Genomic DNA, 25596 nt, shown 5'->3' on the forward strand with positions numbered 1-25596 from the left:
TCAGAAAGCTGTCTTGGAGATGAAAGACCTCCTAAATTACACCAACAGGAAAATAGCTGTAATGGTGCATATATTTTGCTTCCAAGATGAAAGTCACCTTCTTACACTGAGAAAGGCATAGATATTAAAACATGCAACTACATAAACAAGGTTAAAGAATGTAAAATGTGATTATTCTAATGGGAAGGAAGCAAGCTGGACCAGGACCACTTTAGGTTTCTGTTTACATTTTTCTAGTGATTTCCAGAAAGTGGAAAGCATATTTTAAGTCTTCTTCAAAACACAAGTGAAATTTCAACACATAACACAGGACCATGGAAACTGCCATATCAGGGCTGTCCAAACCCAAAGATTGCTCTGACAGCTGACAGTAAGTATTTAATGGGAAGATCCAAAACCTTCATATCATGAACAGTGCTTATGGGAAAATGGCTTCCTTTACCCCAGGAAAAAGACCCTTTATTGAATGCTGTGTTTGTGTGGCAACCTTATACTTTATTTCTCATAACCTTATTTGATGTAACAGTGAGAAGTTTCCATTACCTGTTCAAATACTCCTATGAACTTCTACTATTTTAAAACTATAAATCCTTGGCCATTTTCTGATGGTCTGATCCACCAGCTTCCCCAAAACATTTTCCTGCCTTTAATTTTCCTGAAAGCAGGTTCCATTTAATTTCTTTGTTAACTTGTACACTTTGTGGCACAAGTTCTAGGTGATTTTTTTTCCACTTCCTGGCAGTACAAGGAGGGTCCCTGTAACTTTGTGATTCTTTTGCTTCATTTTTGGCCTGAACACAGAAATCCATCTCAATCAAAATCCTGTAAGGTGCAGTACTAAGGGCCATACACCTGAGTCAGCTGGCTGCAATCTCTGTTCAGAGCAGATGAAATGTGCATATCCAAGCCACCAGCAGGGCATTTGTGCCCCTCCCTGTGAGCCTCCTGTTCCCACCTTGGATAGTCAGACCCCCCCCCCTCCAGCAGGAGACATCAGCACCACTCCCACCCCCAAATAAAAGCAAAGCACCAGCTTTTAATGCTGTATTCACAACACCATACTGCACAGACAACGTGACTTTATTCACAAATATGATCTTTACAGAGGTAGAACAAAATACTTTGTATAATCTTTTTTTTTAACTATATACATATAAAGAATGTAATAGAATGACGAGAAAGAAAAGGTTGTAAACAAAACAATATTATGCCATCAAATACAGTACAAACAGCATGCATGAACAGCTTCAAATGAAATCTTGCTGGTGTAACTAATTTTTTTCTCATGTGGTAAATGAAAAGTAGTAAAGAGTCATGCTCTAATTGGACTGAGTATGCCACAGCTCTGCAATTTTGTTTTAATTATTTTTTTTCTTTTACAATAAACCAACAGGATCACTTTCTTTTCACTGTGGTGGGGAATGCTTTTGTAATGCCCCATGTAATATTAACAGAAAAATATAATAATCAAATCTAAAAAGTGTACTCTCATTTAAAAAGCAAAACCATAGAAACTGTACAGTTTTAAAAAGCGAATTATCTCAAATGCTTCTTAAGAGAATTTTCTAAAGAAAGAATAAAATATGCAGAATAAAAATGAGGAGAGCTATTGTTCTGTAACAAAGCTAATCAAATTCTTGTTTTCTGTTCCAATAAACAGTTTTTTTAATTAATGACTATTCTGGAAATTATGAAGCGGGCCAGGTTTTATTAATGTTCCACTTGACTAATAAAGCATGAACTCCTCACAGGTACTATAGCTGTCATTCCCCTGGGAATGGATGGGGATTGGTTCTGCATGCATGCTGGAGACAGGGACAAGGTTTAGTCATGGGTGTAGATTCTAAAAATATTTTGAAATGTGTTAAACATTTAGTAGCTTCTATAAAAATAATCTGGCTTGTTTTGCTACTGGGTTGAGATCTGGATTTGTGATTTTCTGCTGAAATTCATTCCTGGCCAGGAACTTCCACTGGGATGGGACTTACCTGGGCTGCAGCAGGTCCCATGGCAGTGGCCAACAGCAATGGTTACAGGTCACACCTGAACACCTGAAGCCAACAGCAAACCCCACACTGCTGTTCAGCCCTGTGCCTCAGGCTGAACCTTAGGGATCTGGGATCTGGGGAATGGGGCTGTCCTGCCTTTCCATTCCTCTAAGTCCCAGCCTGTGTCATGGCAAGGGCAAAGGCTGGAGGGAGCAACTGTGCTTTTACTCCTGTGAAATATCAACTCTGGTATCATCCACCTTTCTGTCCCTCCTGTCTGGACACACTGACTGCATCAGCAGGGCTCTGCTCAGGTCCCTGCTCAGGGACAGCAGCTCTGTGTGCTGCCTGTGGGACAACAGGGATTTCTGCCTCTGACCAGTGAGGAACAGTGGAGTTAAATTGCCCTCCCTCAGGTTGCCCCCTAAAATGTAATTTAAAGGCTCAAGCACACAAACAGAACCTGTACACTCCGTTTGTCTAGAATGTGAGTGTGTCCAATATTAAACACATGCTGTTTGTGGCCAAGTCAGGCACCAGCCCCAGCTCCAATGGCAATGAGTTTACTAAAGATCAGCAGAAAATTGAACAGAGAAGGGTGGTGGGTCTCATTGACTTTGAGCTCTCAGGTGATCCTGGTCTTCAGGCAGAAGCTCAGCTCACCCTGACAGTGAACATGGGGAGCATCCCACGTCTAGTGCAAGTGACTGGGGGCTGGCCTGAATAACATCCTTCACCAGATCACAAGGATTAAGTTAACTTCAGTGAAAATAAATACCTGCATGGCAAATCCATCTCTGTGGCTTCATCCATGGCTTTGGCATCTTCCTGGGAAATGGATGGTCAGATCCCTCCAGATTGCCCTGGTGCACCTGAAACCTGCGTTTCACTAATTGACCCTGCAGCAGATTATCACCCCCAGAAGCAGGGCATTTATTGAGAGGTGTGAACAGTGTGCTATGCACAGATGAAATATTCTGTGTGGTTGTTTACAGTCAACAGAATAAGCCTTGCACCTCTTTGTGGAAGAACTGTACAAAACATGGCTGAAATAACAGGATTGTCGATGACAGTCAGTGGGAGATACTCTAACCCTCTGAGTAAAACTGCATCTTTCTGTTGTGTAAACTGCTCTACAAGGATGAGTAAAACAATACATTCCTGCCCCATTAGCCTTGGGGAAGATTAATGCCCTCTAATCTACGCTAAATAAACTCTCAAGCATGAAGTCCCACACTCAGCTGCTTGTGAATTAATAGGGATCACCCTGAAATTGCTATTATGAAATGCAAATATTTGCAAAAGAACAATTAAAAAATATTCCTGAAGTGCAACGAAAGGCTCGTCAGTCATGTTGGTGGTATGCACAGGGACAGTCAGGAGGCAAACACTAATGAATCCCAGGGCAGAAATCTGTGGTAAAACCCCCTTAGCCCACTGGCAGTGGGAGGTGGCACAGCATCTAACTCTGGAAAATAATTCCACCCAGTAATCAGAGAGAGGGCTTGGCTTAGGATGTCCCAGTTTTGATTCTTTGGACAGTTTGTTTGCATACACCTGTATTTTCAGAAAGCTGCAGTACGTGGCTCACAGTAAATCTACTTCAAACACTTGCTGATACAGCTCAAACTGATCTCATCTGCCCTGATCTGAAATTTTGTGTTAGCTAAAGTAATAAAAGAATACCAGTAAACCTAAATTATCAAATGAAAAAGGCAATTTTCTCATTTATACTCCATTAGTTTTTTTAGTTATTGCTAGGAAAGCTCTAAAATGCTTAGGCCATAAAATAAACATGTGGCTTAATGTACAGTATGTGTACTTAAGAGGATGATGGCATCTGCAGTAACTGCTCTGCACTGCTGTAGTAATGGGATGCACAAATTAGGCAACAGTATATATCAAGTAAAGCATACAAAAATGTATGGCAAAAAGTAACAAGCCTTCTGCTTTTTTTTTTTTTTTTTTTTTTTTAGGACCTCTTTAATTGCTAAAAAGAAGAAATCACCAATATCCACACCTACAACACAAAATTGCAACGTGGTTGATTTTGATTGATGCTCATCACCTCTGTGCCAGCAAAACTGTATGATACTGTTATTTTTAACATTTCACTGATTAGAAGTTTATGAAAGCTCCCCTTCCCAAATTAAATTCAATGATATATTTTCCAGTGTTGAAGTTAAACAATTAGCCTAATATGGTTTCAAGCACACAATACTCATAAGATTTTGGGAAAAAAGCACCCCAGATTCTTACATCATGGAGATGTAGGATAGCAGATGAAAAAGCATCCACATATTCACTTTTGAAAATGAAATTAATAGCCTAGATCACTTAGGTACCTTCAATAATTTTACTCTCAGACCCTTCATTCAAACATATCAGAGTACTTTCTATCAATAATGTAAATTCCTTTAGAAAAGTGCCACAACTGAACCTGTGAAATCACAGAAGCAAGATTGCATATCCAAACCATTTACAGACATATTTTACCATTACTTTGCAACAGTAGGCATTAGGCTTTTGAGAACACATGGATCTCTGAAATTCAATCTTTGTGCTGCTTTACCCCTTCGTGCTCAGTTCAAATAGGTGTCCTGCAGAACAAGGAGTGAGCAAAGCCTCTGCAGAAAGCTGCAACAAATGCCTGGATCAGACAGACTCGATGAGAGTCATAAAATGCAGATTGGAGATTTCTTCTTCAGCCAGGCTTTTACAGAAATACACTTTCCTGGCTACAAAGGATGGCACAGCAGAGCTCTACAGAGGGAAATGCAAAGGTATAAAGGGGAGAATCCCATTTTCTTCCTCAGTAATCCCATAAAACCAACAATCTCTTTCCATAACAGCTCCAGACAATTACCTGACTGCTGACAGGACCTTTCCCATCATTTGAGGGGAGCCTGTGCTCGCCTTTTCTGTGCTGTCAGTGCCAGGTACATGGCCAGAGTTGTGCTCATTATCCCTGGCTTTCCATAAATGTGACCAACATGTTTTCTCCCCAGTTGCAACAACCATGCAAGCCTCTTTTATTTAAAGTTCAGACTTTCTTCGTCTCATGGCACAAAGCTGAAAAGTAAACAACAGTTAAGAAAACATTTGCTTGCCAAAGCCTGGCATGAGAAGGTGCAAGCTCTCCTTGCCAGAGCCTGGACCTGTGTTTGCTCACACCCACAGCAGTTTCATGCTCCAGCTTCGCACTGTATGGGAACAATCACCATCCTCCTTAAGCCCCCACTCTTTTTCAGCCTTTGAGAAGTTACAAAATATAACAGAACACTGTTTTCTGAGACTATATTGACTGCACTAATTACCCACAATATTGTATATTTGCTATTAAGAACATGAATGTGTGCTTTCAAAGTGTGACATTCAGGGCTTTGAGGATGTAGGAGGAATTAGATGGATTGTTCTGTCACTTAATCCGAGGCTTTGATGTACTTTAAAAAATTTGTTTAAACCCCAAAAAAACAGAATACACATTTTAACTGTTGAACTTTTACCAGCTAAAGCAGTTTGTAAGGACCCTATCACTATGTGGTTACAACAGAAGGTACACAGTTAAGGTCAGGTCACGGTTTCCAAGAACATTCACAGGGACTGAGGATGAGGAAAACGAGGGATGGATTCTGCAGGAACCTTCAGGAGACTGAGCTGCTCACTGGGGAAGGGCCTTGAGTATTGCATTCACTTCCTCTGCCACTGCTGTCAGAGCAAACTCAAACTGCTCCTGCGGAGAGAACAAACGCACACCCTGAATAATAAAACAAAACACTTCCCACAAAGCCTGGTGCTCTGTTCTGCAGCTGAACCTCCTCAAGACATTGTTAAAAATATGAATATGCAGGGATGAACTGTACACTGCAATGGAAAGGAACAAAATGATCTTGGATTATTGATGTCATATGTTTGACAGCATCTCGAAGCTGGAGTCATTTTAATGGAGGAAAATGTTAGTGGCAGAACCCAAGCTATTGGGACATGATGATTTATTGCCATTGCATGGTCAGAAGGGTTTGGGAGTAGCTGATCACCAGCCATTTCCTTCTGACACAGAGATGGGAACTCAGTACATTACTGAAATATGAAGTGAGGTGCTGTAAAGCACAGACTTTGGCTTTTCTCAGGACTGTTTCTAGTTGAAAGAATCTAAAATAAATATCTTCTCCCCTGATATCTATTATACAGAACAATATCTGGTTTTTGGCATACCTGTCATTGATCTTTTTAAACCTCTCTTTTTAATGTCCTTTCCACACTCACAAATTACTAAATTTTGTTAAGACCACTCCTACATAAGACATACTTGGGAAGGCTTTTCTCTGCTATTATTTTACTGTAACCTCAACACCCAAATGATTTACCAGCTTCTGTGCTGGGTTGGCAGAGGTGTGAAGGACACAGCCATGAATGGCTACTTCTTCAGAGTGCAACCCTAACATATTCCTGAACTGTGCAGTCCTACAGAAGGACAAAGCAGTTTTAAATCCTCAAGGTTAACAGGTGTTATATTTTCCAAGCAAGTGATTTTTTTTCTCAGTAATTTAGCTTACTGAAATAACTGACTGGCTGATTTGGAGTTTGAAACTTTCCAGTGGAAAGTTTTCTCAAAATATAGGCAAATCAAAGACACCTGATAAGGACTGTGGAGAAATTAATGGATTTTCTGGAAGTACTCCAGAGGTTTAAGCCAGCTGGGGTCAAGAGCTGCTGAAGAATCAACTCTGAGGATGCAGGTTTGAGATGCACCCTGCAAAGCATCCCAAGATCACTGCCGGGATACTGTCTGTGTGTCCCATTAGAAGACTGGAGGTCTGTACCTCTGGCATCTCAGTTGGTGCTGCCAGGGGCTGTGTGGGATGGTTACAGAACACAGCCACCCCCAAAACTGATCATTGAACCAATAACATTAATTTTCCACAGTGTTTCATTTTACTGCAGAAATGTACAGGGAGGATGAGAGAACAAACTACAGATGTACAACTCAAAGTTCAGAAAGGCAGCTGACTCTTAATTCCTGCAATCCAGCGCCAGTCTTCTCTGCCTTGTCTTACCCAACTGCAGTCAGCTCCCATGTGGAGATGCTTCAGAGAACCAATGATGGGCACGGTGCCAGAGCAGAAAAAGCAGAATAAAACTCAGAATAATTTCTCAGCGACACTGCCATTCAAGAATTTTGCTGTCTGCTTGGTGCTGTTAAAGTGGCATCCATGTACACTTGCTGGACTGCAGCCAACAGCTTTTAATCAGACATCAATTCACCCTAAAGAGAAGGACTCATCCTCAGTAGGCACTGAAAATGGTGGGCATGATTGCCTAAGGCTCCCTGCACTGTCTAAGGGCTCTGCAATTAAAGGAAACACTGGGAATGCTGGGGGCCATCCAGGAGCATGAGTTGTATTTACCTGGAGCACAATGAGTGTGAGAGAAGCTGGAGAGCAGCAGGGTCAGAGAGGGCAAATTTGGGCCATTTTGGGGCAGAACCAAACTGGGTGCTTGTAGCAGCTCAAAAAGCCTGAGGAAGAGTGTCTGCCTCACCCAGGGACTGAGCAACAGGCAGGGTGACCTCAATGACTGAGCAAGACAATTCCCAGGGTGTGATCTGCACAGCCAGAGCTCAGAACTGACTGCAGTGAAGGGACAGGAGAGCAGACACGAGCTGTGTGGGGACATGGCCCGTCAGGGATGGCCAGCTGAGCTCTTCCCCTGCATCCTTCTGCATGACACACCCAGGTGCAAGGCAGGGAGGGCAGCTTCCACTGGTGGGCATCCCCACCCTCCCAGGAAAAGCCTTCCCACACCTTCCACACTTCTCCATGAGGACAACTGCAGTTAGAGCAAATTAATGTCAGTAATTTTTAAAGGAGATCAGTTTGTTGTTTTGTACAGCTACACTGCCATTCACATATTCTATTTGCATATACAATTCATCTCTGCCTGGAGATGAATTTTAACATCTAGTTTTGCCTAGAAAACAGAGCTGGACAGGCATTCTGTGGTGTCAGTTTACCTATAATGCAGAGGTGACAATATACTTAATAAATAGAATATAATTATTAAAAAATATATTCTAAAAATTCTGCTCTAAAAATAGAATATACTTAATAAAAAGTTACTATGGCTATGTTTCATTAAGTCTACAGATAAAAATTCCCAGGAAAACAGTGAGTTCATGTAGCATATATAACACAGTAAGGAATCTATCTACTATTATAGATTGTGAGAGGATAGAGGAGACAGGAAAAATAAGAAATATATCTTTTTCCCATCACAGACAATACACTTCCTCCTTCATTACTTTTTCCTCTCATATGTGACATATCAATTCTATTTTACAATTCCCCTGCAAAAAAAAAAACCACCAAAAAACCACAAACCCTCCATTATGCTTCTCAGAAATGCAGAATGTGGTTATGATAATTTCATTACAATTTATTATATACAGTGCTTCTGAATTAAAGATCCCTTCCAGAAGACAAAATACTGCAAAGAAATCTTTGCCATGCCTGTTGGAAAGGTGGAGCGCTGCCTGCTGGAAACAAAATAACATTGCTGAAGGAAGTTGGTGTTTATTTTGCCTAGGGATATTCTGTAATTGGCATTTCTAACCTGACTTTTAATCCATCGTTTTAAATTACTCCAAGAGTCTAATATTCCTCATTTGTATTCAGTTGGGAAAGCACAGGGGTTTGTTTAAATCCATCAGAAAAATTCTCTGGGGATCATGCATTGCTAGCATGTAACCAGATATTTATAATTTGCAAGACATTAGCTTGAATAAGTGATTTGGGTGGTTTTGAGAAAATGACAATGATGGAAGAAGGAGCAAGAGGAGAGATAAGCAATATCCTGAGAAAATTTTTCATCCTGGATGGAAAACACAGGGTACATTTGTTTTCTGAAGCTCTTCCAGACAAATGTTTGGAGGGAAAAAACATGTCTTGAGGGAGATTTTCATGGAACTCAGGTAACTACTGCTGAGCTAAGTAGGAGAAGTTGCTCACATAACCTCATTCTTTCCTTCAGGAGTGATGATTTTCCTTCTGTTGAAGGCAACAAGCCATAATTTCTCTGCCCTGAAAAGGAAACTGGAATTTGAGCTCTATGTTGCCACAGAGCTGCTACATATTTTGAATGCATTTGCAGAGTAGTCCAGGATTTGCATCTTACCTCAGAGTAAATATATATGGCATTGGATACTGTGTGCTATTTGCCTTTTGTTCCAGTTGGAGCAATCAAAGCAGAAGAAAGACTTGTGCAATTTTATGTCTTCCTTGCAGATAAAGATTAGTTAGTTTTGACTGGCTCATCTTTATTTTTAATTGGTAAATAATAATTAACACTCCCCAAGCTGTTCTTCAGCAGTGCTTTCCCCTAATATTAGTGGGAAATAACATAATTGGGAAGAGATTCAGGAAAAATGATGAACCAATGATTCCTGCAACACATATTTATTTCACCTTTGCCCCTCAGCCTTTTCAACTCCCTAAACACTGCAGAATTTCCTATCAGCTCCAGCCTGGCCAAGACCCAGTGCTGTCACATTGCTCTTGTTGCTCAGTTTGGGACTATAACTATCATTTGGTATTTTATAAGGCCATAAACTGATTTATTTCACCTTCATACCAGGAAAGAGTTTTTTACTGTCATATTTGCAGCTCTTAACTTGCAGCACATATCCCACAATATCATTCCATACATCACTGGAATTGTTAATAACAGAAAGCTTCATTTCTAATTTAAGGGACTAGAATTGCACAATCAGCTACTATGTTTAAAAGTTTTACATTGTAGAAAAATGTCAAAACTATTACAACTGACAGGAATTTGAGAGTAAGGCATTCATCTCACCAAAGTGTGAAAATATAGTTGCCATGTTACATCCATAAAGGCTGATGCAAGCTCCTTCATTCAAAGATACTAAAAATTACTTGATTCCCTGCAAAACTTTATTTCCTTTAATTCAATATTTCTGAGTTCTTTTTTTTTTTTCAGAAAAAAATATCAAATGCAGCACTTACATTCTCTTTAAAGAGTAGAAGCTTTAAAAAAATATTACAAGCACAGTTAAGCACAGATACTCTAAGAAAATAATCCATAGTTCAGGATGAAAGCAAGAACATTCTTTCAAATGCACATTTTCTTTAGCAGGCTATAGATTGTTGTCTTGACTGCCCTTCATATATGGTAATCAAGATAGATGCTGGAGATGTTACAAGAAAGAACAGTAAACACCAAAGAAAGTAACCTAGATAAATCTTCAGCATAAATAAACCTCAGTTGGGAGGGAGCCAAACAGAGTAATCAGCAAGCGACCTGCGTTAAATTAGGTCATACCCTTTCTCTTCTGTCATGAAAACAACTACTGTGAAAGACCTTTAATGTATTTAAAATCCCAGCGGATTTATTGACAGTACCTTTGTCTGGACCATGCCTGGTCTCTGGTCCCTCAAGTGCTCCAGGGTAGCAGCAATATCAATCTCTTTAGCACCTGCAACAAACCACAAATTGGGCTGAGTTCAGAGCACAAGATAATCCATGCTGCATCTGTCAATCTCTTGCTATCGGGTTCCCTTTGGGCTAACAGTCCAATTGAAAATTATTACATCCATCTCTCAGCAGACTTGGCAGGCAGCTGCAATTTTTGTCTTCATATAGAAAAATAAGAGGTTGGGGCACCTTTTACTAACATTAATTCAAGAGAAGCCAGAGAAAAACAAATTCTTAAAAATGTCTCTGCACCAGAGCAGAATATATTTTGTGGAACCTGAGGGTCTGTCATGGCAATACCACTGAGCATCCCCTTTGTCACTTCTAAGAGCATGCACTGAATTAAGGGCCTGAACCACACAAAGATTAATGCTGTAAAACCAAGATTTAGGTGACCTTTTGTCACCTGCAGCTGACATCCAGAAAACCTGTCTGTGGTTCCTAGCTCAGGACCTGTCAGACCACCTTGCTGTGTGGTCACTGTTTCACCTGGCCAGTCTGTGGCATTTTCTTTGGGCTCCACTCTGGGTGTCTGGACACAGCTGCCCTGCAGCCATGGGTAGCACAGGGCAGGTGAAACAGGCACAGACAGCCTGGCTGGGGCTGGCTCCCTGCCCCACACACATGGAGGAGCTTCTCTTCAATACAAGAACTATGGAGATCAAAGCAAGTCCTTGAGCCCCTTCCCTTTCTTATAATCCACAAAGATTACAGAACTGAAGGGGATAGGGAGATGCTGATTTTCTCCTCAATCTCCTCCAGTGCTGATATTTCAAGACCACCCTTCTCATTTTCCTTAAGTGCCTAATCTGATGTTTTAGGAAGGGATTGAGAGGGAATCAGGATTTTGGTCCTTCCTGTATGAGCTTCAAGAATAGAAGCCTGGCTGGAAATCCTTTGAGGTGAAAAGGTCACATGCAGAATTTGGCTTTCTTGTATCTTCTCCCTTCTGCATCTTGCAAGAACATTTCATGGTGCCAAAGCACCAGGCAGATGGGCAGAGGGTCATCCTAATGCAAGTGTAACCACCCCATCCCTGCTCCCCCGTGTCCTACTGCCCTGGGTGGCTGTTCATTCTCCTGGGGCTGATGTGGGCCCACAGCTACAGGAGCTTGGAAATGTGTTGACCTCAGGTCCCTCCTTTTCTGTACATTCACTTTTGCCATTGGATGCTTTATCAAGGGCAGGGATTGGCCACAATTCTGGAATCTGCTCTGTTTTAAGGGATACTCAGTGGTGGGCTCTGAAGAAGATTTGTCAACTGCTTCCAGTTGCCTGGTCCTAAAAACTTCCTGAGCCACCCTCTGCCAATCTAGGACTTCCTTCTGGAGGCATTTAAATATCCCCAAATATTCACAGGGGTTTCAGTGGCCAACCTGTGGGCCATGCACTAGAGCACTGCTGCTGCAATGTAACTTGTGTACATCTAGAACACACACTTGTTGAGTTCCCTCAACTGGATCTGGACCCAACACTTACCACTTTTTCTACAACTCTTGTAATTTAAGGGCTTGTCTACCTGTAGTTGGGCTCATATCAATGCAAACATCATGCACCTCCTCATTTACCCAACTCAACTTTATAGCTCAGCACCATCTTTTAAAAAAATTTAGAAAAGCAATGAATAGTGAATGATTTCATTTGTTTTCCCTGATAAAATATATGAAATTATATTTAAAAATAGCATAAACTCTACAGGAATAATTTATTTGGAGTATGTTCTTCAAATAAATGAAAATATGTTCTTCAGTTGTATTAGAAAATGAATGAATTATTTCAGCAAATATAATAGTGACAACTAAGAAATGGTGTCTTACAGACAGTTTTGCTAATTACTATGGGTTGGGACATTGCATGCCTTTTGCTCCCCCACCCTTCCCCAGGATTTACAGGGATGAGCTTTGAAAAAAAAAATAGAAGGTTTTATTTGAAAATTAAAACCCCTCAAATCTCCTTACAACAGAGCAAAGCAATGCTTACATACACTGTAAAGTCTGATAACACTGACAGTAATTATACCTTAAATCTGTTGCAGGTTTTGCAGTGGCAATTCACCTGGAAAGCATCACTAAAGGTACCCTCTTCACAAACCCTAACAATGGTAAAACACAGTAGCTCTCTTCAGTGTTTAATCTCACACACACATGTGCAATTTTGTGGGGTTTTCTTGTTCCACCACAGCTGTGGATGGAAGCAGAGCTATGTGAGTGCTGCACATGCTTTACAGCCTCACTTGTAGCCTCACTTGATTTCCAGGAAACAAAACATTCCAGCGGCATCTTGGTTCAAAGTAAGAGGAATTCTCCTTTCAGAAATTAAAATTTGAGAAATATTTAAGACACTGCTGTCCATGAACAAGGCTGTCCACAGTTCTGAGCTTCCCAGGTGTATGCTGCAAAGATAAACCCAGAGATCCTCCACTGCAGCTGGCAGGCTCAAGTACCCATGAGTGTAACATCTCTGTCCCCCCACCACTGAGGGATGATCTTTATTTGAAAATACTCAACCCTCAGAACAAAAAGAGAAAATTGTTACACTCTTTAGTGGCCAGACAGGGGCTTCTTAGTTTTTGAAAGAGCTAATTCCTCCATTTCTGTGATGCAGACTGCAGCATTTACTAGTGAACTGACGTTTGCTTTTTTGTCATCATTAAGGGAATGACATGACTAATAGTATGAACAACACTTGATTAAAAAATCCTGATTTAGCAAAACACCAAAGCATATGCATGCACTGGAACATGAGAACAGTCCTAGTGGGCTGGTGTGCTTAAGGGGAAGCTTGTTCTGAAGTGTTTTGTCAGTAAAGTCCCTAAAACATCAGTCTTTACTCACTAGTGTCCCTAGCCCATGTGTTGTGATCAGCAGCTCACCCAAAAGCATTTCAGATGTCCTCAGCCACAGGTAATTTAAGGAAAAGCAGAGCAAATCAAGTGTCTTGTTGAGATGCCAAGGCATTAGAGGCAATCCAAAGCAGAGACAAGGATTGGTTTGCTACACCATTTTTCCACCTCTGAATGCCTTGGATACTATGGTGATGGGAAATATGTGAGTGCCTGGAGAGAATGATCAATGAAACTTAGGGCTGCAAAGACAGGACACTGTTTCAGAAGAAAAACACCTTGGAACAAGAAAATTCACAGGACAGGAGATGAAATCAATGGTATAGGAAAAAGCCAGCATGACTTGTTCTCTCTCTGCATGTGTAAGCCTCTCTTCCTCCTCTGCATCTACATGTTCTGCATCTATTCCCTTATTGTGGCTAAAACAAATGAGTTTAAATATATATTGCTAGTCCTCTATTAAATCTCATTTTGTGATGAGGGTTTTTTTCTATTCAAGCTTAGGATACTCTGCTGCTGGATTATGTAAATTCAGCTCACTACCACTGGCGTGTGTAATAGTCTGTAAAAAGTTTTCTGGTGACAGACACAGACAGAGATTTTCAAGGCACAAAGGGAGGTCTGAACCCAACCTGCCTTCACAGGTGAGAAGAGCTCAGTGTTTAAGTGCAGCATGAACCTTCAACTCTCTTTGGAATTATTTTGCTGAAATCTGACACAAATTCAACAATTTCTTTGCCATGCTGAGGCTTCCTCTTTCATTTGGGAATATGACAATATGGCATTAGATTGTACAGTACCCAATAACAATTTATTTATGCTTTTGAGCCAGTTAAGGTGACAAAAAATACAGCATATGCTACATGACATCAGGAAAGAGGAATATTGCATATAAGGACATTAGGGTCAAATCATGCTCTAATTGAGATGGCTGCAAAATATCCACACACTGCTAAGGCATTTGAAACACTGCTTATCTGGAAAACCCACACAAACTAAATTTGATGCAGTGGTTTAGAGCAAAAGCTAGAAGAGCTTGATCCACTGATTCCAATGATATCCAATTATTGGAAGTGTTTCGCTTAGGCTTCTAAACTATTAAGTTCAGTAATAGATGCAGATGTCAATTTATTGTCATATAACAATCTACAGGAAGAGTTAAAAATACTAGGCTGGAGAGCAAGTGACATTTGGAAAAGAAAACAAAATATGTCAAAAATACAGTATTTTCTATCTTTTCTTCCCACCAATATATATGTGTCTGCCACTGGTTTCAGAAGCTAAAGAAAGCGATAAAAGAAGCATTTAAAAATAAGGAATGGTCTTTTCACCTTTTGACTGTATTTTACTTTGCAAGGAATAAATTTGGGTTGTGTTTGTGACAGGCTTTTTCACAACGGATTTCATTGCTTGTTTTAAATGAACATACAAATGTAACTTAGTGTGAGACTGAGCTAATATTGTACCAACAGTATTGGGAAAAATGACTGTTCAATGTGCTATTTTTTTTTAAACAGAACATACATTTTCAGTAATTCACTGTGAGCCAGATACTGCCAGCCTTCCCCTGCCCCTAGCAGCTCAGTGAGCTGGCTGAGTAAATACCTCTGAAAGCACTTCCACACCAGAGCAAGCCAGATTTTAACTTCAGTAATTAACTATCATCTTCCTAAAGGCTTGAAGCATTCACAGTGAGTGCACAACAACCCACATCAGGAACATTAACTGGATAAACTAAAAGAAAAGAGGAGAAGATGCAAGCTGAATGATATTTTGCCCCCAAGGAGAGAAGAGGTTTCTGAAGTTTAGGGTCATATCCTCTGCAAGCCTTTCTCTCCCCGCAGGCATGAATGCTGGATGCACGCTGGCACTTAACAGCTGGTGCTCCTGATTAGCAGATCTCAAGGGGTTAAAGTGTTTGCCCTTAGACAGTTGTGTAAGTGGAGGATCCAGCATGTCATAAAAACATGGATAAATTCCCCTTTTCTTTCTTTTCTATGCAATAAATAACGACCCAGCCTAATTCTGCTGCAATAGGCTCCATGAGGTGACCAGCCGCTCACAATATTTAAAACCACCCTGAATTAACTAATGTTAGTTTTATGACTATAATGATGAAAGCTTCCCTCCTCTTCTCATTCCCCTAGACATGGCAGGGGTCCTATTTTGCTAAGCACAAGACACATGAGAAACACTCTGTGGAGGATGGTCCCTTCCACATTGTAGCAGTACTGCTGTCACTGTGATGGCACAGGAATATGACAATGTTTGTCAAGAGAATAGCATCTTTAAATGGATCAGCTGGGAAGAAAAAATGAAGATATATCATTAAAAAGTTTTTTTCAGGTTCAGCAAACTATAGAGTTTGTGTATCTGAAAATGTGCTGGGTTGTTTTTTTTTTCAGTTATAAGAACAATCACCATTTTTACATAAATGCATGAGAAGTTTTAGCTTAATTGAGGTAATCTTTGAGATTTTTATGTAACAGGCTTCAGCATACACTGAAAGCAAATTCAAATGTTCTATTTTATTCAGTATTAATGAAAAGTGTAGTGTAGATTCTGTGAGGCTGATAGAATTTTATATTAAAGCTCTGTCTTAAAAGGAATATTTTAGATTCTAGATGCTCTGAATTTCCTGTGTATTTATAAAAATAAAATGATGTTTAAATACTTCATCAAAGCAGTTATTTGTGGGGGGTTTCCTTTTAAATAGCCCAAACTGAAGAATTTTCTTTGTGAATGTTTCACAAATGCATTTTGCTCATAAATATTAAATTAAAAAGGATTTTTCTAGCTGGGAAAAACTTCCAGATATACCTCAAAAAGATATGATTATAACTCTGTAGAATGGCTATAAATTTGTTACTGTGATTCCTAAAGGATGGCTTGGTCATTAGGGGCTATGCTTAGATAGATTTCAGTTCTCTTGCAGACTGAGATTTTGACTTCCTGCGAAATGATTTAGCCACTTAGACTAAATCATTAAATTCACCCTATGTTTCACACCATCATTTATAAAATGAACCCTTTTCCTAATGAGTTGTTATGAAAGCAAATCCATTAATGATTATAAGGTACTTGGACACTAGAGAGGTGAACACCTAGATAGATCCTTTTTCTTTTTTTTTTTTTTTTCAATACCTTTTGCACCTTTCTCAGTTCTCTTTCTGTTCTCCTTGACCATAAAGTGATCACAATACTGAATATATGAGGTAGGAGTTATGCTGAGCAGCTGTAAAGGAGGGGTTATTAGCACCTTTACCATTTCTCCTTCAGGAAATTATGATGATCAGTGTGGGGATAAACATTTATCCCAACAGAAAAAAAGAGAGTACTAAGAGTAATACAGAAATGACCTGTCAAACACCTTTCTTTTTGTAGCAGAAAGTATTCAGCTTCATTCTAGTCAGATATTACCTGCCTAATGCATCTTTTTATATTTACTATATTGTATAGATTTTGAATTAGGCCTTGAAGGGCAAAGGGACTTGTTAGCTAAGATTAAAAACTAGCTTGTTAAAATCTTGAAGGAACAGTGCCTACTACACTTCTTTATGCTGCTGTTGCTAGAAGGTGAAAAAGAGCCAATTAGTGTTTGCAGGATGCTGCTGATCGCAGCCTTTAGCCTCGGATCCTGCACAGCTCAGTATTCCCAGGCACTGCAAGATACGTGTCATAACGTGAAACAGCAAAAACACACTTGAGAAAGAAAATAAGGGGAAACAACACAGTGCCAGTGAGGACACTAAGCTGTCTCATCACAGTGTGCCTGTGTTTAGGAAGAGCACAAGTGTTTGTCATGTTTGGGTGATGGCTGCATGACTCATGTCTAACGTGGCGCGTCACGGTCAGAGCAAACGCGCAGCGGCTTTGGGCTGCCTTCCTTCCCTCCCCATCTGAAACTCACAAAGAGTCTTTCTTTGGCACTGCATTTGCTGGCCCTGTTCTGCATTCAGCTTTGCCACAGCAAGGGGATAGTGAACTAAGAGAGACCACAGGACAGACAGTAAATAGATCCCAGTCTGTCAGGCACCTAACACACAAACATACCCATCTACACTTCTGTCTGCCATAGATATAGTGTATAGAGACAGAAGTGGGCTCTCTGGGGAGTTAGGAGGGTAAATCAGCACTCATGGACTATTACACTGTCACAGCCATGCTGTTTCCAATCTCTAATGTAGCTGGACATAGCAGAGATATGCTGAAGATTTGCAAATCTCCTAAAGCCCTATATGCCTCCAGCTTCCCACTGAGAGCTTCTAAAGGAAGGCTCATGTAGCTGCCCCAGCAAGTGTTTGCCCCATTGAGTACTTAATGTTGCAGCAAAACATTTAATCACACCATATGAGGGGCAAACTCAATCTGATTAAAGAGAAAAGGCTCATAACTAGGGGGAGTGTAACACCACTTCTTCACTGACCATTAGTTTTAATAGCAAACTGGTAATATTTACTAACTAGCTTGGTCTCAAAGGCCCAACCTCATCTCATCTACTCCAGCCATCCTTGAAGTTGGAATTGGAGTTAGTCATCTCCTCTCTCAACAGCTAAGAGAGAGAGGGTAAGCTCGGATGGGCAATTCATTTGCCTGAGAATTATCCTCCAGAGGTGTGTATCGTTCTCCTTGATGACAGAGGAGACCCAGACAACTAGGTTAGGTGAGATGCTTAACACTGGATGTTTTATGTGCCTAAAGTTAGCTGGAATGAAGCTGGGCTAAAAAGAGTTGAGTTTCTGCTCTTCACTTCTGGCCTCACAAATGCTAGAATCTGCTAAAGCTTACGGTGTTTGAGATCTGTGCTTTGTGTCTGTAGCCTTCCCTATTTTCCTTACCTCCACATTGGTGATTTTGAGGGAAATGACAGAAGAAAGACAACATGGAACCACAATGAAAAGATAAACCAGCAGTACAGTATAGTGAAGGCCATGGAAGTGAAAAATGTGTCCTGTGAGTAACTGCTGTTTGTAAAGTGCTCTGCTGCAAAGAAGCAAGAGTATTTTCTTCCTTCAACTTGCACTGTCTAAGAGCCCACTAATTAAAAAATGCTTGTAAGTATTAGAGATAAAAAAGAGGTCTGACCATCAGCTAGAAACTACAAAAATAAAAGCAATTTTCATTTGTAGCTATCCAGATGTCTGCTGCTGCAGCTCTGCTCTTGGCCAGGAGGATCATTTGACACTTTTTGTGGAAAGAGAAAAGCGTCAGCAAAATCCTAGTGAGGGGCACACTTTTAAAGATAACAAAAAAGATTAATGTATTCAGGTTGGCATTTTCATTATAAGCTTATTCACTCTCTGAGATGAAAAAAATCTGTGTGCATGTGTGTGTAGCTAGGGATGGACCCAGCCTATGCCTGAGTCAGTGAACTGTCTGTAATTTCAGACAAAATATGTTTGTGCTTCTATGCACCTAACAACCCAAATTAAAAATTCATTACCTTTATTAAAAAGAAAACCAAACCAAAACAACTTCAACAAAAGTACCCAATGGGCAAAGCAAGCATGTAAGGGGAGAAGGGAGTGCTTAAAGTAATAAAAGTGAAGTAATTAAAATGATAGTGAGAGTCATGCACATAGAGTATACATTACATATATGCATTACATAACATGTTACTGTTTACACATTTTGTATTAATACTTTAAGACTGCATGTAATAAATGTACAAATGTGATATGGCTTTGTCAGTACACAATCCAAAGGAAGGTGACACTGCAGATAGAAGACATAGGTACAATCTAATATTTAAAAAAATTATACAGGGAAATAATGCTTCTAAGTTTTACACTGATTTTAACAGCCTTGCAGGGATAGAAATTCACTGCTGACATGTCAGTTTTTAAGTTAATATCCTTTGTCAATGCAGAAAAAAACATGCAGAAAGCACTCACTGTAACTGAATGCAAATGGATGCTAATTTGAGGACCAATCCTTCCTCACTTCCACTGTGTGTGAGAATTGTCACATCACATTCTATACACGATAGGAATTGTTTCTCTTTTACAATTAGATTTCCTCCACCCTCTCCAGAAGTTAAAAGTAAAATGAATATGCCTAAATTACTACACAAGAACTGCTATAGAAATGGATGCTAATGCATTTTATTCCATATGGGGTAAAACATCCCCTAATCACCTATTGTCACTGTAGAAAATACCAGTGCATGCATCTAAATTCAACTTACATGTGCATGTGCAGACACACACATATAGACAAAGCACATACAGAGCAAGTATTGTGAATGTGCTGTTGCTTCCTGCTAATAGATGCTGCCCAGGATCAGCTCCCATGGAGTTTTACACAATTTGCTACTTTTAGCATCTCTTCCAGAAACTCTTGGTACATTACCTGAAAGGCATTTGATCTCCATGTGATGAATCAAACACAAACAAAGTTAAGATGCTTATTGCAAAAATGACATTTATGAGTACGTCTCACTTGGCCTTAAAAAAAATCTTGAAGTCCCCTTTGCAAAATATGCATTTTCTTTCCAGGAGACACAGAAGTAGCTCGCCTACATAAATCTATTAAATTGTAAGAACTCCATTTTGCATTAGATTCATTTTATGTTGCACGTAGGTGGTAAAGCTCTCACAAGACAGTACATGGAGTGACCTGAATAAAAGATTATGGATTCACTCTTTAAACAGAGTTTATCCTTAAAAGTGACTGAACTGATCCAGCTCTAGAAACTGTGGAATAACCACACTTTAGCCACCAAATTGTACCCTTTACAGCCAGAAGACCACCACTGGTCAATTGAACATTCCTCTGCTGCATGAGATTAGCTACTGAAAAAGAAATAGTTTTACTCTCTGCATATAAACTTCCTTTTCCAAACATGTGCCCAGCTGCTTTCAAAGCAGCAGCACAGTGCTTCTACAACGCAGCTTTTTCACTTTTCCATATCCTAACCTCCCCATGGTGGGAAAAACGCCACACAAATTCCTTATCTGCTTGTCTCCTCCTTAGTTTCAGTCAATGACCTCTTGTTTTCAAATTAGTCACTATCTCAAGCTGCTTACTGACATCAATACATTTCTTTCAGGGTCTTCCAGAACTCTATGGGGACCCCCCTTCGTGCTCCCTCTCCCAGGGAATAGCCCATGCCTGATCAGTCTTTCTTCACAATTCATTTGCCCCTAACCCTGGATAATTAGGATTGCTTTCTACCATAACTTTCCCTAATCCCAAGTAGTTTCCAATAAAATCTTCAGAATAGCAAGTAACTAAAGAAATATGGCTCTGTTAGGGTAATCCATGACCAATAAATTATATATATAGATATATATTATAAAAAAAAAAGGTAAAGAAATTGTATCAGTATCATGTTTGCTTTTTGCTTGAAATTTTTATATTCTGTAGAGGAAACCACCTAAAAATGCAGACCATACAAGATACAGTGGGAAACATCAACCAAGAACACCTTCCCTATGGTCACTAATTCATTTCAGACAGAAGCTTGTAGAACATGCTATATTTTTATCTTCCTTTTATGAACTATTAATCGATGACTCCATACAGGCAATAACATGCAAAAGGATTTAAAGCATCAGATGCCCAAATGTGTTTTTCAAAGGAAATAAATCCTATATTAAGAAGCTTTTTCTAAATAGTAAGAGTTTGCTGAGCACCTCAGGCTGGACCGTGAAAAACTATCCTATACATTCCCTATACACTTGTGCATGTAGCTGGGGGCCCAGCTCTCATAGTGATTAATTATCTGCTGGGAAAGGCTGCAAGAACGAGCACTATTTGCCTAATTGTGTTTCCAGGGTAACTCATTACATAAAAGTTACAATACATAAATGCAGCTCATTGGAAAAACCAGCCCTATAACATACGATATGTTTACATGGACACGAGCATCTTCCTTTGGAAATTGAAACAGCAGCATTTCACATTTACATGGCTGGCAGTACTGCTGCTGAGAACTGAGGCAGTCTTGTGGACAGCACAACAGTAAACAAAAAAAACCCCAATTTTTTGGCTCTGTATTTTTTCTTCTGTGTTCCTAGAGATAATAATCTGTCTCACCCAAATCTCAAAGACCAGCCATGTAATTAATTCAAACTTAGACCCTGAAAACAATTATTATGTCCTGAATTTTTCTGCTGTAATTTTTTTTCCAGAATACCACTATTTCTAATCCCACTTTTTGACCTTCTAACCATTATTACCTTAAAAAAAAAGGAAAGAAGAAATCTCTCATTTACACTATATAGTCTCTCAACCTCCAAAGGAAAGCAGTATGTTAAATTTTGTTGTCATGGGAGAAGCTTGATCCTGGCTGAAGAAATATTCCCTCATTCACCAAAAGCATGTCAGAAACAGTCAGCTCTAGACTTGTATCAGAACAACAGAACAATAGAATTTTCTCAGACTTTGCATAAGGACTCAAAAATAAGCAGATTGAATCCATTTTAACACGAGTATGGGCAAGCATTTCCTTTCATAAAATCCTTTCAGAGAGGAGCTAACCCCACAACTTCATTATGATTGTTAAATCCAAACAGCAGATAAGCAAAACCTCAGCAAGGGTTCAGATTAGCCCAAATCATTTGATCACGATGAGTCAGAAGGCGAATTAAGGAATCTTTTGTTTTGCCTTAAAATGTCACGGAATAAACTGCATCTGCTCAGAAGCTGACTCACAAGACCCTCAGACAATAGGGTAGCAGGGGCAAGGAAAGGACTTGGGGAGATAACCTCCAGAGCCAGCCCTGGCCAGAGTGTGTGCTCATCAATTATAATCCAAGCTTTTGAATGCAGGAGAATAAACCGTTGGTTCGGCTTTGCTAAATCAAATCTTTTTTGCTGGGTTTTAGAATTTGGAAATCAATACTTTAAAAGGATTTTAAAATTCATATTTGCCTTCCCTTTGACTCATCTCGTTTCAGCTAGTTCAAACACAAGAAAATGGATGGTCAGCAAACCCTAAGCAGCTGCTGGCTGAATGAATATCTAAAAATCAAACTATTATCTACACTATCCAAGCCTCACAGTTCAGAAAAATGGAAGTGGGAAGACTCATAATCTCTCTCTTTTTTTTTTTTTTTTTTTTTTTGTGTGTGTGTGTGTGTGTGTGTGTGCGTGTTTGTGTGCCAAAAACACTCAATAAAACTGTCTTGCAATATATCACACTTTTAGTCACTACAATAAGCCTGCGGGAAAGACATGAAATGAGAAAATTCTCAACTCTTCTCTAGATCACACAAAAAGAAAAAAAATCTGATCAGCTCAGCATTAGTGTGAGTTTGAGGTGAGGAAGAAATATCTAGTAGACTAAATCTAAATCATCTTATCTTCCCTAGTAACAAAGGATAAAACTTGTAAATACATCAGGAACATTGAAATTCTCAGCAGAAATCAGCCTCAGAGAAACAGTCCCTATGAAAAATCCAGCTAGCATTGTTATCTACAAAAACAATCCATTATTATTTTCTGTATTTATTTAAATCATGAAAATGCACATGGGCTGAACGAAATCACTTCTCAGCTTTTAACTCAAAACTAAAGCTTGTCCTAAGATGGCTGTCACTGAAATGAGAGGTGATTTGGTAACTGTCTTAAAACTTCAACACCCATGTACAATTAGTTATCATAATTAAATAGGTACCATAGTTGAAACATGTTAAATGGCATTAAAATGTGTTACTGTAAGGCCAGATTTAACACTGTTTCATTTTTCTTATTGCCTTGTTGGATACAGGATCATGGTCTCTGCATATCACAGAATCACAGAACACCAGGTTGGAATGGGACCTCAAGGATCAACTTGTCTAAACTTTCTAGGCAACAGCATATGAAGTTAGGAAGAAAAAAAATATAGTAATAAACAACATGATAAATAGCTACATTAATTATTGGAACAATGAAACAAAAGGACCTACTTTGTATTGAAACTTCCAGCTGACATGACACAGGATACACACTGCTGCTCTCTGCCTATTCCAGCATCTCAGATTATTTCATGTGGATGTTGGGAATAAGTGCACAGATGCAGTCATTGCATTTACTGCACTGAGGACAGTGAAATTCATTAAGAACCTCCCCCAACAGCAAATCTGTCCCAGTGCCCCTATGAGGTCCTGCACATCCTTCCACCAGCTCAATTCACCCCCCAAGTACACCATGGGAGCATTTCTGCCCTCATTACCAACTTTTACTGTCCTGCAAGTGCCCTGAGATGAGATGCTTTGCTTCTTTAAATTTTCATTCCTCAAAATTCCCTTCCTCAAAGGGGTTGGGGCCGTCAAATTGATGTGGCACATGTCAAACACAAAATCCTCCCCAACTTGATTTCTTTTCCCCTGCTTTAGCTTTTAGGAACAGGTCCCTTGTTGGTGGTTTTCAGCATCTAAAATAATATGAGGGTTGGCAACAGCAGGGTAGTAGAAGATATGAATTTATAACGCGTTTAATAGACTAAGAGTTAGCACTAATTCAATGGGCAGTAGAAGAAATTGTAAATGACAAAGGCATTTACAGTTAACTGTCTAAGAGAATGCAGGGAAGTAAATCATTACATGAAAAAGGAGCTCCTTTGCCCAACCTATTAAAGACCCCACTAAAGAGCCAAGGTATTTATTGATTGCTTTCTACTTTCCCACTGCTGAAACTAAGTACCCCTCTATTTACTTTGATTTAAAAATGCATTATTGTCTACTTTCTAATAAACCAGACCATGGAAAAAGAAACTCAAATTATTCTAAGTTTATTCTCAAAAGTCCATGGTGGTTTTTTTTTTTTGGTTGGTTTTTTTTTTTTTGCCTTTTTTTTTTTTGAAAGACTGAAGGCCTTAATCCTTAAAAGCCTTTTTGAAAGAAGGGTTCCTCGATGCTGGCCCTGCAGCTGGGCCCAGATTGAAAGTGCACTTACATTTTTATGTTCAGCGCTGAAGGACTCTGAAGTTAGCCCTCGCACTGCACATAAAAGCTTTGGAAAGGGCATTCTTTGCCACTCGTGCAATTCATTCTCTAAGAAAAGGAAATGGAAAGAAAGATTTCATGTCCAGGGCTTCAGGCCTTTGATCATTTGATGAACATTGGATCCTCAACCTGGGCCTCCAGCTTCTCAGGCCAGACAAAGAGGGCCCCGGCCGCACAGGCTGGGCCGCGGCTCCCGCCCGAACAAAACCTTTGGCGGCCGCACAGTGTGACAGCCTGGGAAAGGCCCACCTCAGCAGGGCTGAGATGCCCGCTCTGCCCTTTGATCTTTCATTTAAACTCCAGCCAAAGCACCAGGTCAGGGGATTTCACGTCGCACACCCCCACGGGCAGAGGGGAGCAGGTCAAGAACAAAATGGGGGTGACCGATCTCCAAAAAGCCCTGTGACGCCTTTCTCTGGCCAGTTTCACATGACTTGTCTGGCATTGTGCAGCGCTAAGCCCACACTTAAAATGGAATTTGACATTACATGGTACAATGGAGTCAATAAATGGCATTCTTCAGTGCTTTTACAATAAAGTCAACCCTCCCTTAAGTGGCTGAAAGCCTCGAGCTAGAAAATACTCCTCATTTACTTCTATATGCCAATAAATTGCATATAGTTTAAATCTAGTTTTCATTATGGCTTCTCACTGCTGATAGCCGAAATGAGTGAACAAACACTTAACAAAGGTCCACATTAATTTTATGATGCACCATTGCTTCTATTTTTAAGGTCTAGATTGTCACGTGGCAAGTAACAAGCATTGGAAATATCTCCATATTCCTTCACAGAGCAAAAACCTATTTTCCAACGAGCATGAAAAACTAATCTCATCCCACTGAAAAATTTATTTTCAGTACAGCGCAAAGGAGAAGGCAAACATACAACTTCTTTTAGCATCAGTGGCAAGTTCCACATGATGCTTGCGGGCAGAAAATTCAGTCCATGTTTGATGAGACATGTTAACAAAATCTGGGGAGAAAAAAAAGCTAAAATCTTCTTTCTAAAGAGACCGGATACCACCATGTCCCAGAGGACTGGAATATTCAGGATGCAGCAGCAGATGACTGCAAAACATGGAGAGTATTTTTAAACTACATATAAAAATATGTGTGTGTTAGAAGATATTAAAAAAATGCAGTAAAGTGATTAGAATTCAAAGAACTAAATATTGTTTCTCTCTATAAATTAGTATGTTTTTACATTTAATCCTTTTTCATTAAATACACGTGTGTGCATAATGCCAGATGCAGCTTAAGAACTCAGGTTAAGAATCAATAAAGGCAAATTTCTTTTTGCTTATTTGGTCAGTTTTACATGCTCACTCTCACCTTCCT

At 39.7% G+C, this 25596-nt stretch overlaps 1 protein-coding gene across 2 annotated transcripts in view; it reads right to left on the reverse strand.

The window, feature by feature from the left end:
• Positions 1-1034: 1034 nt before the first annotated feature.
• Positions 1035-25596, reverse strand: part of PTPRN2 (protein tyrosine phosphatase receptor type N2) — a 634307-nt gene continuing 609745 nt past the window's right edge. For both annotated transcript variants that reach the window (XM_059465860.1, XM_059465851.1), the window contains 2 exons: positions 10409-10482; positions 1035-5721 (listed from right to left, as the gene is read on the reverse strand). In XM_059465860.1, the coding sequence (XP_059321843.1) occupies positions 5650-5721; positions 10409-10482 (146 nt within the window). In that variant the 3' untranslated portion in view covers positions 1035-5649. The remainder of the gene's footprint in view (positions 5722-10408; positions 10483-25596) is intronic.

The sequence above is a fragment of the Ammospiza nelsoni genome, chromosome 1 (assembly GCF_027579445.1).
Source record: "Ammospiza nelsoni isolate bAmmNel1 chromosome 1, bAmmNel1.pri, whole genome shotgun sequence".
NCBI lineage: Eukaryota > Metazoa > Chordata > Aves > Passeriformes > Passerellidae > Ammospiza > Ammospiza nelsoni.